This window comes from Anopheles bellator, chromosome 2 (assembly GCF_943735745.2).
Source record: "Anopheles bellator chromosome 2, idAnoBellAS_SP24_06.2, whole genome shotgun sequence".
NCBI classification, from domain to species: Eukaryota; Metazoa; Arthropoda; class Insecta; order Diptera; family Culicidae; genus Anopheles; species Anopheles bellator.
Genome location: NC_071286.1, coordinates 13,620,417 through 13,636,087, shown reverse-complemented (window position 1 = coordinate 13,636,087; position 15,671 = coordinate 13,620,417). Strand labels below are relative to the sequence as shown.

The following is a 15,671-nucleotide window of genomic DNA, read 5'->3' as shown; positions in this document are numbered from 1 at the left end:
CCAACCAAGTAAAACTTGCTGCATGTAGACCGGATAGTAGTTTCCTATTGAGCGTTCAAAGGTCTCAACGGTTATTGTTACTTTGGCCCGTTGGCAGTCTTGATAAACCTTCGCCGTCTTTTCGTTTCGGAATCGCTCCAACCGTTCTTTACTTCGCTGAAGAAACAAATTAAATTACGAGCCAAAACTACAATCACCACTGAGTAAATACCACTTTCCGGTTACCAAACGCCAGTCTGTAAGTGCCAGACCATTCATTAAGCTTTAATTTGTCCATTCAATAGCCAGGCCAAATAAAATCGTTGAATTTCAAATCGCTCCCTATTTGCACGGTGCCCATCGCGCTTTCAAATTCGACCGAAAAAGGGATCTGGAGCTTGCGTGTGTGGAGGGAGCCGGGGGTTTCGGTATCGCTCGTTAGACAGAAGTTGCCTAGCTTCAGCAATGCATCCGCTTCCGCTTCGCCGGGAGAGAGATTTGCGGTTTGGACGAAGTGTCGAACACGGAGCGCTGGCACGCAGCTTTCTGTGCACAACGCAAAAGCTCGGCCAGGGGAACTGGAAGGCTTCGGTGGAACCGTAGAGAATCGGTTGAGCTACTACATACTGCCACTACTGCCGCTGCCGGTGATAGAGTGTGTTGAACTAGGGCCGACGATGTAGTACGCCGTCAGCCAGCCAGCCAGCGTCTCATTGTTTATTCATTATTGTTCAAATAATCAAATATGTTTTGCTCGAAATTGTTTTGTACGGCACAAAAGTTATGCTCCTCACGCTCATCCTCGTCCGGTTCCGGAACAACGCCGTTGCTCTGCCCGGGGAAGGAGCGATGTCGGGCTTCCGTCGCGGTTCGCCGCCTGTGCCAACCGCGCCAACGCCCCGAAACACGTTATGTTGTTGACAATCGAGCACTGGTTTCCAGGAGCGACTTTCGTTTTGAAGTCGGAGATATGAAACCAGCAAGTGGCAGCACACTCACATCCCTCACAAAACTGCTGCGGCCCGGCCGACGGAAAAAGTTTCCCAAAAGTCCTCCTGGCACTCTGTTCGGACTGGCCACAGATGGTGGTTTGAAGGATGGGGAGAAAAAAAGGGAACGACCAGGCGATCCGCTGGATTGTAAACCGAAACGGCAGTCAACGAGGTTCGGGAGTTTGGGAGACTAGAAAATAGAAGTCCCCTCGACCCGCCGACGACGGCAAGAATCTTAAAGGTCTTTTTGTCTTCGACCGATGATGAAGTTCCTGATGAATTGTCTCGGTCGCAAGGCCGCAAGACATAGAAGCAATCGCGCTGCTGCATTCTCGGCGAAGTGCGAAAGTCAAACAAATTCGCGTTTTCGTGTTGCTAAATTACTTTTCAGCTTTTCAGCTGCGCGAAACCCTGCGCCTGACCCGGCTCGGGACAGGCCGGCTCGAGCGGTGCTCTCATATACGCAGCGAGTGACTTCTTATCAAGTGTCTCCACGACTCCTCGGAGTGTTTGGTGGAAACTTTGGAATCATGTTTTTCTTTTTCCGCCGCTTTTCGGCCTCTTCAAATTGTCCGTTGTCATGGGGGGAAACGGAGCGTCTTGTTGAGGATCGTTTCCATTTTTCCTACCCCACCACCACCCACCCAATCCGGAAACCGGGTTTCCAACGGGCAAGATGGCAAGACGGTGGCATTGTTGGAAGTGTTTGCACGGTGCTTAGAGACTGCCGCTGCACACGTTGCGTGGCACGTTGGGAAGTTCAAAGAGTCGGCTTTCTCGGCCCGGCAAACAGTCAATATTGTCCGAATCGGTGGTGGTGGTGGTGGAAGGACTTCGTGTGTGTGCCTCGGTGCTGGTAACCGGCCCTTTGTGACATTATCGGCAGTGATTCGGTGATGGCGCATTAGTCAAACCGCTGACTTTCAAGCGTGTTCTGTAAACAACTCCGTGGACGGAAGTAGTAGGGTCTTTTGATTTAAAATGCTCCTACATAATTTTCTCCTTTGACAGAGTTTTCCGAAAGAATGGGACATTAACGGAGATTGTTTGATATGCGTATATCCGTTATGCATTTTCTAGATAGACATCAAATAGTGTTTTGAAACACCCAACATCGTGTAGTCGTTAGATCAGTATGGAAGATGTTCTTGCGTAATCCTCTGCCCACCTGCATGGTACGGTGTCGGAATACTCTAAAGGAATCTACTCTCAAAAAACACATTCGACCGAGGCCGTTGCAGAACTGCACCCAGAAACCTGCCGCCCGTTTATTTATAAGATGACTTCTCTTTTACGAGCCCATTTTTTCGGGGGGTTGGCCATTCAGAGGAGAGCTAATCCGAATGGAGTGTATGGAGCAAGAAAACTCCTCCTTCGAACACCATAGCCACCGTCGTCATGTTTCACTTCATTTTTATCGTTTATCATTCATAATTTATGACTGCCGGGCCGTTATTTTCGTGCAAATGGACACAGCCCGCGAATTGGGCATGCAATGCTATTATATTTATAAACACGTTCACATGTTTTTCCCGACGCCACTTCATGCCCCTGCACCGGATCCATGCATTCGCATTTCCGCAGAAGGAAAACTACTTTTTTCTGGATCTGCCTCCTCGGCGTGGAGCGTGAAAACGTGGAACATTGGAAAAGCGGCCGGATGGATGGCGTAAAACAAAACACGGCTCGCTGCTGGCTTACGGCTCGGAGCATAGAAGGGGCCAACAGTGGAGAACCGGTCCATATCCATATCGCTGGCACGCTGGCAGCGGGCGTTGTGCAACAATTGTGCAACAGCGCACAAAACATTGCTCCGCGTTCGCCGGTGCCCGAAATAAATGCAATTTGTTGCACGCGCGCTCCAAGTGGAATGCTGGCTTTAGTTTTCATGCTTTTTTTTGGTGTTCGGTGGAGGCTTCTAGCATCAACTACGAAGTTGATTGTCGTCGTACCGTCGGCTATTAAAGAATCATACAGCAGCACTTTTACACCGGGATATATGCTCCATTTTTCATCGTATCGCTATTTATCAGCCGAGAAGCGAACAGCGTTCGTGCGTTTCCATCTGCGTTTCTGGGCGGGTTGGCGATGCGATTCGTGATGCAATTTATTGGGCGTATGAAAATTCGCTTCGCTTCAGTGCGCCGCTGGATGGATGTGCCTCCGTAAGATTGCCTACGAAACGGAATCTCCCGAAATGGACTCTCGAACCTATGGGATCGAGCTCCGTGGAAGTGCTGTGCCCGAAACTGGGAAGCCTTTTATGATGTACGAGACACCAATTCGGAACGTTTCGAGTATGCTCGACGGCGTGACACTGAACTTGAGTCGGTTGGCAATCTATTTGCTTCCCTTGATTTTTCCGGCCCATCCATCTCTGAGCTGGGTGACTTTCGGCTCGTGGTTTTTGGTGCAATTTCGTTTTCTTCCTTCCGCCTCGGTGTTCAAGAAGCGCACGAAATGGGTACAAATCATCCGGTTTCTGTGGTTTCCATTTCTTCTGCATGGCTTAGACATATTGATATTTGTAAACTACGGCAAAACGGAATGCGAAAAGTTAAGCCTACCACAAATTATGACAAAGTGTGATGAAACACGCATAACATTCAGTTATTGTTCGGAACATTCTGAAAAATCAAATACATTATCATCCCTTCGGAATGGTGGCGTCCCACGACTTTGAACTCTAAATTAGTTATATCAGCTCTTGCGCTGGCTCGTACTTTTGCCCACAACACATTCTGTCAAATAAACAGCGAGCGACTGAAAAAAATGATAAATAATCGTCATTAGTATTCAAAGTGAGCGCTTTATACCGAAATTTTAACGTGTTGACGAATTTTCCAATTGTTCATTCATTTTCTACAACCTGTTTCGGTTAACGTATCCCAAAAAGTCATGAAAGATCATACGTGGTGAATAAGGTCTTCATTCAACATTTCCAGACTGTTCTGTTTTGCCGAAAACTCCTTCTAAACGGAAGCACTTTAAGAGCTATTTCGGAACAATTGTTGTCATGACGCGTCTCTTATCCAAACCTTCAACTAAATCCCTGAGAAGCGATTGGAAAGGAATCTTCAACACTTGCCCTAGATCATCTGAGCTACAACAATGATTTTCCCTATTTTTAATATATCTTTTCATGTTAACAAGATTTTCCTCTACAGTTCTTGGAGCGTCGTTAGCTTGAAGTCCGTTAAGTTAAGTCCCTTAAGTTGACCCGTTAAGGACCATTGGACAGATTATTCGCCGTGAACTAATTACTGTCGCAAAGCCATGCCGAATCATGTGTTACAGCCTGTCAAAAACAAGAAGCAAATACAAATTCAACAATATTCAGACTGGATCGGAAAAAAAAATTATATTAATTAGGAATGGCTTCTTACGGCGTTGAGTAACGAGAGGCGACGGATACTCAAATAAGTAACGCCATTAAAGCCCTTCCCAAAAGTCCCGTTCGCAAATGGAGGCTGATTGGGCGTGGCGCCTGACTGTGGTTTAGCGACTCACTTGGCTTGATTTTATTCAGATTCGGTTCGGGGGCATCATCCTTTTTTTTTGCTGTCCTTCCTATTATTAGTGCCTGCTCATTGCGTTGATGAATTATTCATGCGCGTTGTGGCAACAACAAAATGTCTCGCCAACAACACAGAAGAAAAAAACGGGAGCAAACAAAACAGTGGCCACACAAATCGACTGGTGACCGTTGAGCGTTGTGCCGTTGGCTGATTGGGAAGAAAATGGTTATCGTTGTTGACGCCGACTGGACCCACCGTGGCTATGTGGTTGACCACAAAAACGATCCACGCTCCACGTGATGATACTGCGTGTGGTGCTGGGAATTGTTTTGAAACTTGCTCGATAGTGTCGCACAGTAACGGAAGTGTGTGGTTGGCCGTGAGTCCAAGGCAAAAAAATGACGCCCGATCTGATGTAGGAGATGGCGACACTGTTTGTGCGAATGAGTACGTTTACCTCCTTAAAGTAACACAAGTAAAAGGATACGCTTTTGGGCGGTTGAAAGGACACTCCGACCGCCACGCAAATCTTATGAAAGTAAAAAGCTTTTTGCCGGACCCGGACGGTGGCCCCAAACATGCATAAGAAAATGCAGTAAAACTGTCCACTTCGCTGTCAAATGAAGCGTTATCTGTTTGCGGTGCGCTGCGAAACTTTTGCGCCACTTCCACGCGGCGCTGGCACATTTGGCGCTGCAACGGCGCACTGCACACGCGATGCATAATGCATCGCGCGCTTTGTTGCGTTATCGCGGGCACCGCGGGGCCAAAAAGTTTTCCCCGCTTTCCCCGTGCGCTCCCTAGAGCCGTTCCCTCAGATCCTTCAGATAAATAGTGGCAATCTTTCGAACTCGCCACCCAACCAACCAGGAGCACCGGCCGACGCCCGACGGATATGCAAATATGTGCGTTTCGGTTGTGTAGGCAAAGGGCGGCGGTCGGCGCTTGTCGAGGTCGGGTTTTTCTGTGCCCAACAACGCCACTTTACTGTTCCATTTGTTTACAGCGACGTGACCGGTGCGATGACAGTCAGCGCGAGGAGCCACGTGGAGCCCGAAGGAGATGCATAAATTTGGCCATCCTTCTGCGGGCGCGCGGACCGTTGTCGCGGTCTTGGGCCAAAAATTAAACACGTTAAAATATCCCTCGCGCAGCGACGCGCCGACCCGGAAAAGGTTTAACGATAAAATCACGTCGCTGGCAACACGGAACGAGACAGATTGCCGGGGTGGTTGCTTCCGAAGGTTGCTGCATCCACTTTGGTGCATCCTTCGGAAGCATTAGCGAGCCGGAAACGACGCCGGTGGCCGGAGTTTCGCGGCGGCGAACGTAAGCGTTATCGCGAAGCCATCGGCCCGTGGCCCATTCGGGCCCAGCAGCGGCTCTCGGGGTCTTATCCCGAGAGCTACGGTTTTCTTCTACGATCTGCGCTTCCGCTTCCTCGCCGGGTCTCGCTGTCTCAGACAGGCGCCTCTTCGCTGCGGTGCATAGCCATTAAGCTACCAAATGAGCCCTCGCGGCACGGCAGGATTAGACAAAGGTGAACACCGGCGAAGGTACACCGAGTTGGCTTCCTGCACATTAGGCACACCTTTTTCGGCGGCTGGCGAATGTTTCCGTCCCTTCAGATTCGGTCAACAGTGGAGTAATTTTCGCACTGGCTTAGCTACATTATGCATTTCGGCGCCGGTTTCGGTGCATTAAATCTGCCGGTTTAATTTTGTTTCACGCAAACTTAAACACAGTTGGAAGCTTCGCTCTCGGAGGACGTCCGCCCGTAACGGTTTAGTTTGTGAAAGTGAATTACTTTAGTTGTGCAAATTTAATATGTTGAAAGCTAAAAAGGGGCACCGTGAATTGTGCACGATTTTGACTGGCCTTGCTACCGTTTCGAAACCAACCGGATTAATATTGATGATTTTTCCTGTGCCCGCCGGCTGAGCCTTATCGGCCCACAGTCACATCCACGTGCCCGTCGGTGCAACCAACGTAAAACCTATGGCGTGATTCGGATGTTCGCCTCGGGCATTTACCGGACGCGGCCACCGGGCTTTTCCACCACTGGAAACGAATTTCAATTTTTCACTCCAAAGATTATCGTGGATTGCGAATGTGCATGTCTCGTGCAGCGTCGCGAGAAGCAAAAATTAATTGGCCATCGATGAAAATGTGACGTTCGCGCGCTGAGCACGTCGCTGATTTCGTATGCATACGAAATGTTAATCGCGGTCTGAGAGGATTTTTATGCTGTGTCGGAAAAAAGAATCCGAAATCATACATCGCACCCACTTCATTAGGCTGTATTGTGCATTAAACGAATTGTGTGCATAACATTCCTACGGAAAGGTATATCGCAAACGTGCAAGTGAACGAAGAAATCGCATCACCAGTCAAAGGCTGGTGTCGGAGGGTTCACTGGACTGCTTATCGTACGCCGGATCGCGAAACCAAACAAGGCTGCGCAATTCTGGGAAACGGAATCAGCATCCGTTCATGTTGTCACACTTTTGCCCGAATGCACCACGAGCTCGTTCGTCCTTGCTCACTACTTCAAACGGGCTGAAGTATTCCGGCTCCGGGTGCTTTGCGAAGCATGGAATGCGGAAAAAAGGGAAACACACAGCGGGCGGGCGCGAATGCTAATCGTCGATGGTACTTGATCGATCGAGGGCTCCACTCGGGTGTTTGGGTGGCAATTTTATGTTGCGTTTGTTTTTGCACCCTTTTTGAATAAACGCTCGAAAAGCGTGAATGGGACGGCACTTCCGGGCGCACTGGATAAGTGGCCGGCCAAGCTTATTTGGTTTGACGCTTAATTGGACCGTGCGGCCAGGCAGATCCGTCAAAATGTTGAACATCAACGCTCTCGAGCCGCTGCCGGGCTGATTGGTTCGAACGATTGCTCTCCACGACATTTGCAGTCAACATTTTTGGTTGGTTCTGTTTTTGCGTGTCCCCTTTTCGGGTGCATTTGACCAAATGGGACACTTTGAAGGAACGTGCAGGTTTGCAAAAGCACTTGACTGTGGCTGAGGGGCGCCAGTGTCGCATGCTGTAATTTTTATGAAACCCATTACTGCAGTAAAAAATGCGTTTTGTTGCTGCGGACGAATCAAGCACGAGAAGACAATGGGAAAATTTGTGAAAAAATACGATGTACGGGACGTGCCACCAGCCACCGATGTGTAACGAAGTTTAAAGCATACGAATTACGGTTCATGCATTTCTGTTGGGGATACTTTTCGTAGTTAAGATATTCTCTGATTCTCTGAGTTCAAAGTAAGGAAAAATCGAACAATGACATTTATGAAGCAGCCAATCGCACCAATCGTGAACAGCATTCCCAGGGCACAGGGACACCCGAAGTAAATTGGTGGCCTGCGCACGTGGCCCTCGGAGTAATCCCTGCGTATCATAAATCGTTATTTCCCAACTCCTTGCTCGTTTGCGGAATGTCACGCGTATGGACCACAGAGGCCATACAGTTCTCCGGTGCTGCTAATTAATCATGTTTGAAAACTGTTGTCAAGTAACGAATAAATTGTCCCTGGGCCGGTTCCCTTGGTTACCCGAAGGTATCGTAAATGGGAAGAAAGCTTCAAAGCCAACCTTCGCCGGTCGTATGTAGAGTTGTGGAACAAACACGCGAATCGCTCGTCGAGAGCATTTGGCACGCTCCGTATGCTGCTAGTTAATCGGAACGATAATGTGGTTCCCCGAGAAGCCTTCGTTTGACGGCCAAACTAGCGGATTCGGGAATAAATTAAAAGCCACATTAAGCGATACCCCTGCCAACACGTGATGTCGGCGAGCGCTGGCTTCTCACCAAAATCCGCTTCCCGTGGGTTCGACGGGAGGAAGGACTTCCGCCAAATGATGCCTTTGCATCACCTGCTGCCACCGACCGCCGTACATCATAACGCTGGCGAAAAGTTGATGCCTTCGGTGAGTCTTTTCTGCCCTTTTTTCGCGATAACATGGTGCTGCCCTTTTAGGGGTTTCGGTTTGATTTGGGTGAATTAGCTTGCCACGGGGATACGCGCCCCCGGCCGCTGACACAGGCGTGAAGCCGAGGCGTGTTCGGTTTCGCCCAAATATCGAACGGAATGCCGGTCCTCTTACGCAATACGGGGCATCCCCGAGCGATGCGAGCAGATGGCTGTTCTTTGGAGCGGGGATCGGGCGCGCCAAGGAAACATAATGTTACGAGGGCGCGCGCGCACACACCCGCACCCGAGAAATGAAATTTCCATGTTCCAACATAATCGCAAATTAGTTTTAATAGTCGCCGTGGGTTTGGCCGGGTGAGGGGCCACCACCGTGCGTTGCCTGTAATCAGTATTAATCATACCGCACGGCGATCAATAAGACCATAAGCGACCCACCGCCGCCCACGGCGGGCTCCTTTTTGTATGGAGAAACTTTATAATGTATGGCGCAAACGGGAAAATTGGATTAGAACGGATCTGAGGCGGTGCGAGAAGACTATGCATCGTTACAACAATTCACGGAACGAGGCGTCTATAGTACGGTTCGGTTTTTTTTTCTCTATTGAGCCATCGAACAAACAGCGTCGGGTAAACGGGATGGTCTATTGATCTTAGGATGCCAACGGCTAGGCTAACGGGCTCGGGATGTAAACAACGGCGGAGCGGGTTCACCATCGTCGTGTTACAGCTCCGCTGTCTTCAATTAACTGCCTACGAAGCGTAACTTATGGGGCAGGTGCTGCGGGTGCTGAAACATGTTTTAAGCTTCTGGTTGTAAGACGGTTTTGAATTCGTGGACCGCTATGGAAAACCTTACCCAAGCAAAATCCGTATTTGGTTCTGTTTGATATGTTGAACGATGTTGATGCTGGCAATGCTGGTCATACGTAAGAAATAGGATAGGGATTGGTCACGCCTAACATTTTCAAATCTCAAGTAGAGTAAAACTCTTTTTTATTTACTTATTAAAGAAATAGATTTATACGTTGAGTTCGTTTTCAAAACGTAGTAAATATTCAGGCGAGAGGGTATTTAATTTCAGATCACATTCATCCATCAGGTGTTCAGGCTCGGAATGTAGCTAAAAGGCTACCGCAAACATTTTCGAAACAGCGTACGCAAAACGAAACGGCTCAAAATTGCGAACGCAGCAAAATCACGTTGCTCCGCTTTTTGCGCTGACGTTTCACTCAGTCCGACACGCGACTCCGACACTCGACTCCGACAGCGCGCGCGTGTGGTATCGGAGCGAGGCCCGGCTCGAACTGTCAAACGCTCGGGTTGCACAAACACCGTGCGGGTATTTAATTCAGGTTAGGCGAGAGCGGGTGTGATTTTTGCATAGTGCGGAACTAGAAAGGGCTGACGAAATCAGGTTGCCCGATTGAGTTAGCTGACACAAAATAGTTGTTGGGTGACGCGCGTTCGCTTCGCGTCCACTGAAGCAAAGGTTGTTGACTGGAACGGTTCCGACTGCTGTAGCCGCTGGTGTGCCACGCAGCCGCGCAAGATGGACAACATTAGCAGCGACGAGCTGACGCGGCTCCCGGAGACGATAAATTTTTCCGCCGAAGAGGAAAAGGTCCTCGCCTATTGGCAAAGTGAGAAAGTGTTTGAGAACTGCCTGCGCCAATCGAAGGGCAAGCCGAGGTAAGCTGCTGAAACGGTGGCCTGCGACCGGACTGTGATATAATACGGCGGCAGCAACACTGTAATCGATATTATCTGTACCAATTAACAGGTACACGTTTTACGATGGGCCACCATTTGCAACCGGGTTGCCCCATTACGGACACATCTTGGCCGGCACGGTGAAGGACATTGTGACGCGGTACGCACACCAGCAAGGTTACCACGTGGAGCGGCGCTTCGGCTGGGACTGTCACGGGCTGCCGGTGGAGTACGAGATTGATAAGACGCTCAACATCCGCGGCCCGGAGGACGTTGCCCGGATGGGCATCAAGGCGTACAACAACGAGTGCCGCAAGATAGTGATGAGGTACGCGAACGAGTGGGAGCAGATTGTGGGTCGGATGGGTCGCTGGATCGACTTCAAGAACGACTACAAAACCCTGTACCCGTGGTACATGGAGTCGATTTGGTGGGTCTTTAAGCAGTTGTACGCCAAGGGGCTGGTGTACCAGGGCGTGAAGGTGATGCCGTACTCGACCGCCTGCACCACGGCACTGTCCAACTTCGAGTCGGGCCAGAACTACAAGGAGGTGACGGACCCGGCCGTATTCGTTTCGTTCCCGCTCGTCGGCGATAAGGACGGGGCGGCACTCGTCGGCTGGACGACGACACCGTGGACGCTGCCCTCGAACATGGCCTGCTGCGTCCATCCGGAGCTGGTGTACGTGCGGGTGAAAGAACTGCGCACCGGAAAGTTTTACATCGTGATGGAGTGCCGCCTCTTGGCGCTCTTCAAGGGGCCAGAACATTACGAAATCGTCGACCGGTTCCCTGGCGCACAGTTGGCCGGGTTGCGGTACGAGCCACTGTTCGATTACTTCCGCAAGTATGACGACGTGGCGTTCCGTGTGCTGACCGACACGTACGTGACGGAGGAGTCGGGTACGGGTGTGGTCCACCAGGCACCGTACTTCGGCGAGGACGACTACCGCGTGTGTCTGGCAAACGGGGTGATCCGGCGCGACCAAGAGATCGTCTGCCCGGTCGATGCGAGCGGCAAGTTTGTCGATCCGGTGACCGATTTCTGTGGGCAGTACGTGAAGGATGCGGACAAGAACATCGTGAAGCTACTCAAGGAGCGTGGCCGGTTGGTGCTAGCGTCGCAGGTTAGGCATAACTATCCGTTCTGCTGGCGATCGGATACACCGCTCATTTACAAGGCCGTTCCGTCGTGGTTTGTACGCGTGGAGCACATGAACAAGCAGCTGCTAAGCTGCAGCTCCCAGACGTACTGGGTCCCGGGGTACGTGAAGGAAAAACGGTTCGGCAACTGGTTGCGGGAGGCACGCGATTGGGCCATCAGCCGTAACCGGTACTGGGGAACACCGATTCCGCTGTGGATATCGCCCGACGGAAAGGAGATCGTATGCATCGGCAGCATCGACGAGCTGGAGCGCTACTCAGGTGTCCGAGTGACGGATCTCCACCGGGAGAGCATCGATCACATCGAGATTCCGTCGGCGGTGGCCGGTAATCCGCCGCTGCGGCGCATCGCCGAAGTGTTTGACTGCTGGTTCGAGTCCGGCTCGATGCCGTTCGCCCAAAGTCACTATCCGTTCGAGAATCCGACCGAGTTTATGAACAACTTTCCGGCGGACTTCATTGCCGAAGGGATCGATCAAACGCGCGGCTGGTTCTACACGCTGCTCGTCATCTCGACGGCGCTCTTCAACAAAGCCCCGTTCAAGAACCTGAACGTGACGGGATTGGTGCTGGCGTCCGATGGACAAAAGATGTCGAAACGCAAGAAGAACTATCCCGACCCGATGGAGGTGGTCAACAAGTACGGGGCCGATGCGCTGCGTCTCTATCTCATCAACTCGCCGGTGGTGCGGGCCGAGAATCTCCGCTTCAAGGAAGAGGGTGTCCGAGACATCATCAAGGACGTGTTTCTGCCGTGGTTCAACGCGTTCCGGTTCCTCTTCCAGAACGTCGACCGGTTCGCGAAAGAGGAAGGTGTCGTTTACCGGTACGATCCGGTACGGCACGCCGAGAAACGGTCGACGAACGTGATGGATGTTTGGATCATCTCGTTCAAGGAATCGTTGCTCAAATTCGTCACAGAAGAGATGAAGGCGTATCGGCTGTACACGGTCGTGCCACGATTGACTCGCTTCATCGACCAGCTGACGAACTGGTACGTCCGGATGAACCGGAAGCGCATCAAGGGAGACTACGGTGTGGAGGATTGCTACCACGCGCTCGACACACTCTACGACGTGCTGCTGGCCATGGTCAAGATGATGGCCCCATTCACGCCCTACCTGACGGAGTTTATGTTCCAACGGTTACGGCTACTGTCGAAAGAACCGCTGGACGGTTCCGTCCACTACCAGATGATGCCAGCGTCGACCGGGCGCTATATTAACGTGAAGATCGAGCGAGCCGTAGCACGGATGCAGGCCGTCGTCGAGCTCGGGCGGGTGATGCGTGATCGACGCACGATGCCGATCAAGTATCCGCTCACCGAGGTGATCGTGGTGCACCAGAGCCAGGAGTATCTTGACGATGTGCGATCGCTGGAAGCATTCATTTTGGATGAGCTGAATGTCCGACGTATGACTCTCAGCTCCGAAAGGCAGCGTTACGGGGTGAAGATGCGTGCCGAAGCCGATCATAAGACGCTTGGAGTGCGCCTGAAGAACGACTTCAAGCAGGTGCTGCTGGCCATCAAGCAGCTCACGGACGAGGAGATCACTAGCCAAATGACGGCGGGGTACTTTACAATCGCCGGCCATAGGGTGGAGCTGGAGGAGATCCGGTTGATCTATCAATTCAGCGGGGGCAACGAGGCGTTCGAAGCGCACAGTGATAACGATGTGCTCGTCCTGCTCGATATGACCCCGAACGAGGAACTGATGCGCGAAGGAACGGCACGCGAGATCATCAATCGTATCCAGAAGCTGAAGAAAAAGGCAAAACTTATCCCGACCGACCCGGTACTTATCTACTACACCGTGACCGCAGGGGGCGATGGCGAGGTGCGCCGTGTAGCCGAAAGCCACCAGGCTTTCATCGTCAGCACCGTCAAGTCACCGTTCGCACCGTACGTACCGGAAGCGGCCAACAAACCGGTGCTCATTGAGGAAGCACAAGAGCTGAAGGGCACCACGCTGACAATCACCATCTGCTCACCGGAAGATCGTGAATTGCCGGCCTCCCGCTGGGTAAACCTGCTGCTCGACGAAGCCATCGTTCCCCGCTACCAAACCGGACCGGTTTCCCGTAAAGCTTCGTTGCTGCTCACCGGAAACCAAACCGGGGTGGCACTGACTTTCGTTCAACTCCAGCGCGAAGTGGAAACCCTGTTCGGGCTGAAGGATGTCCGATTCAATGTCCTGTCGGGGGCCGACGGTCGGCGGCTTGAGGAGAAGAGCTTCACGAAGCAAGTGGCCGCACTGCACCAACAAACGCTGTACGTTACGCAGGGCGAAACGCTGCCAGCGGCGGCCAACTGGACACCGGCGAAGGTACCGTACGTCGCGTTTCGCAACGTCCAGTCCGTGGGCGGACGTAAGGCGACCGTGTTCGAAGAGAATCCGCTTGGCGTGAAGTGCCCAGTGCCGACGGTAAGTTGAATTTGGTGAACTCGAAAAGTGCGAACTCGGCTATGCAGGACCAGTCTCCGGTTTCGGGGAATTAGTGATGTTGAAGTGTGTTTTTTTTCTTCTTCCCTTCTCTGCCCTTTGAGTTGTTATGCTTTAAGCGATGAACTAAAAAATGAATATGAATTCAATAAAGGTATTACCATCAACGCCCCTTCGAGGTGGAAGCATAATTTTATTGCGATGTTTGTTTAATTTTCCTCCTGCCCGCTTGGATTGGACGACCCCCGGCGACCGATAGTAGCAATTGAAGCGGCAATTGACTAGTGGCGTAGGTTAATGTGCCACCTTTTGACACCGCGCGCCGGCGGCAGCGGGTTAAGTGTGGCAAAATTGTTGTGCTTCATAAAGCTGATAACACGGCATCGTCGGCATAGCGCACAGATACACAACGGTCGCCCCCTAATCACTACCCGCTACTAATGAGGATCGATCACCGCATCATTTGTGGGTCAACATTCCACAGAACCCATTTGTCGGAGGAATCTGCCAACGATTCCGCCACGCACTGTAGCCGGGGCGCAGGGTGGCAAAACCAAAAAAGGAATGCGCATCTACGTGCTAATCGGGATCGATCGGATCACTTTGTTGGTGGAATAACAAATTGAAGGCAGCAAACTTGTGACTTCGATTTAAATCATACGCGCTCCAAACTGTCGCAAGTTTAAATAGCGCAAAGAAACAAGTTTTTTCGACAAATACTCATACATTGTCAAAATATAGCTTAAATTAAAACGATTTTTCTTGGAAACGCTCCGATCCTCATCGTAATGTTGCTGGCTGTATTTTTTTGAGTTTTTAACGACAATGCGAGAGGGTCGTATTTCTTCAAACAGTATGGCCTTTCGCACGGATGATAATGATGCGAGTACCGACACGGTCCTACGCACCACCGCACGGTTCCGGGAAGTGGCCCTGCAATGCACCGGAAATCAACGGGCCCCGCTGGCAAACTGATATTCCTTTGAAGGCCGTGACATCAGCGACGGGTGGCCACCGTTGCCGTCGTGAGCGGCGCGATGAAAGTAACACCCTGCAAATTAATTTTCTGCCGGTCGGTCACACAGTGGCGCGGGCAGAACGACGATCCGGTTCTGGTTTCATTGGTGGAATGGTTACAAAATTAACAACCCGACCCGGGCACGCTTCCAGTGAAACTGGCGACTCCGCCTGCCCGCTGATGGATTCATTTGTGTTCGTTCCATTTCCGATTCGGTTCACGTTTCAGCGCAAGGACCGGAAGTCAGCAAAGTATTAGTGGTGCACTCTGTGGATATCATATTTATGAAGAAAGAGAGAGAGAGAGAGAGAGACAGAGATCCTCTCACGCGATCCGGCAGTTCCAAGTGGTTGCTCTACAATTTACTCTACAATTGACAACCCACAAACAACAACATCCACGCAAGGCCAGTTCGCAAAAGCATAAATCCTACAAATGATGGTCGGCGACCCGGTTTTTTATGTATCTCCTTTCTTCATTACACCATTTCCGCCACCGAGCGGGCCCGTCCATCAACCGGAGGGTGCGAAATGAAGCGGACAAAATTATTTACTAGCTTAATTAATCAACTTGTGCTCGATGGGCGCTGGATTGTGTTGTTGTTGTCCGTGCTTGCACCTCTGGCGACCGTGGCCACGCCGTCGATGCGTCGTGCGTAGGTGAAGATAAATAAATATGCCCATCCCCGTGGGATGTCACTCGACCCAGCGGCGGCAAAAGAGTTCCGGTTTATGGGTCATTTATGGTTTTGAGTTTCATCTCTCGTTCGGACTCGTTCTGCCCTGGTCGAGTTCCGGGCGAGCGGCGTTTATTGTAACACACGCGCTGTGTTTGTACACGATGTGTTCCGGACAATTTCGGGCACTCTTTGCGTGGGGCGCTGCAGGAGGAAGTGA

At 51.2% G+C, this 15,671-nt stretch overlaps 1 protein-coding gene across 1 annotated transcript; it reads left to right on the top strand.

The window, feature by feature from the left end:
• The first annotated feature begins 7,618 nt into the window (after positions 1-7,618).
• LOC131211219 (isoleucine--tRNA ligase, cytoplasmic) lies at positions 7,619-13,942 on the top strand. Its single transcript, XM_058204621.1, has 3 exons — positions 7,619-7,645; positions 10,013-10,128; positions 10,220-13,942. Exons 1-3 carry the CDS (start codon positions 7,619-7,621, stop codon positions 13,746-13,748), a joined length of 3,672 nt encoding a protein of 1,223 aa, XP_058060604.1. The 3' UTR covers positions 13,749-13,942.
• The last annotated feature ends 1,729 nt before the right edge of the window (positions 13,943-15,671 follow it).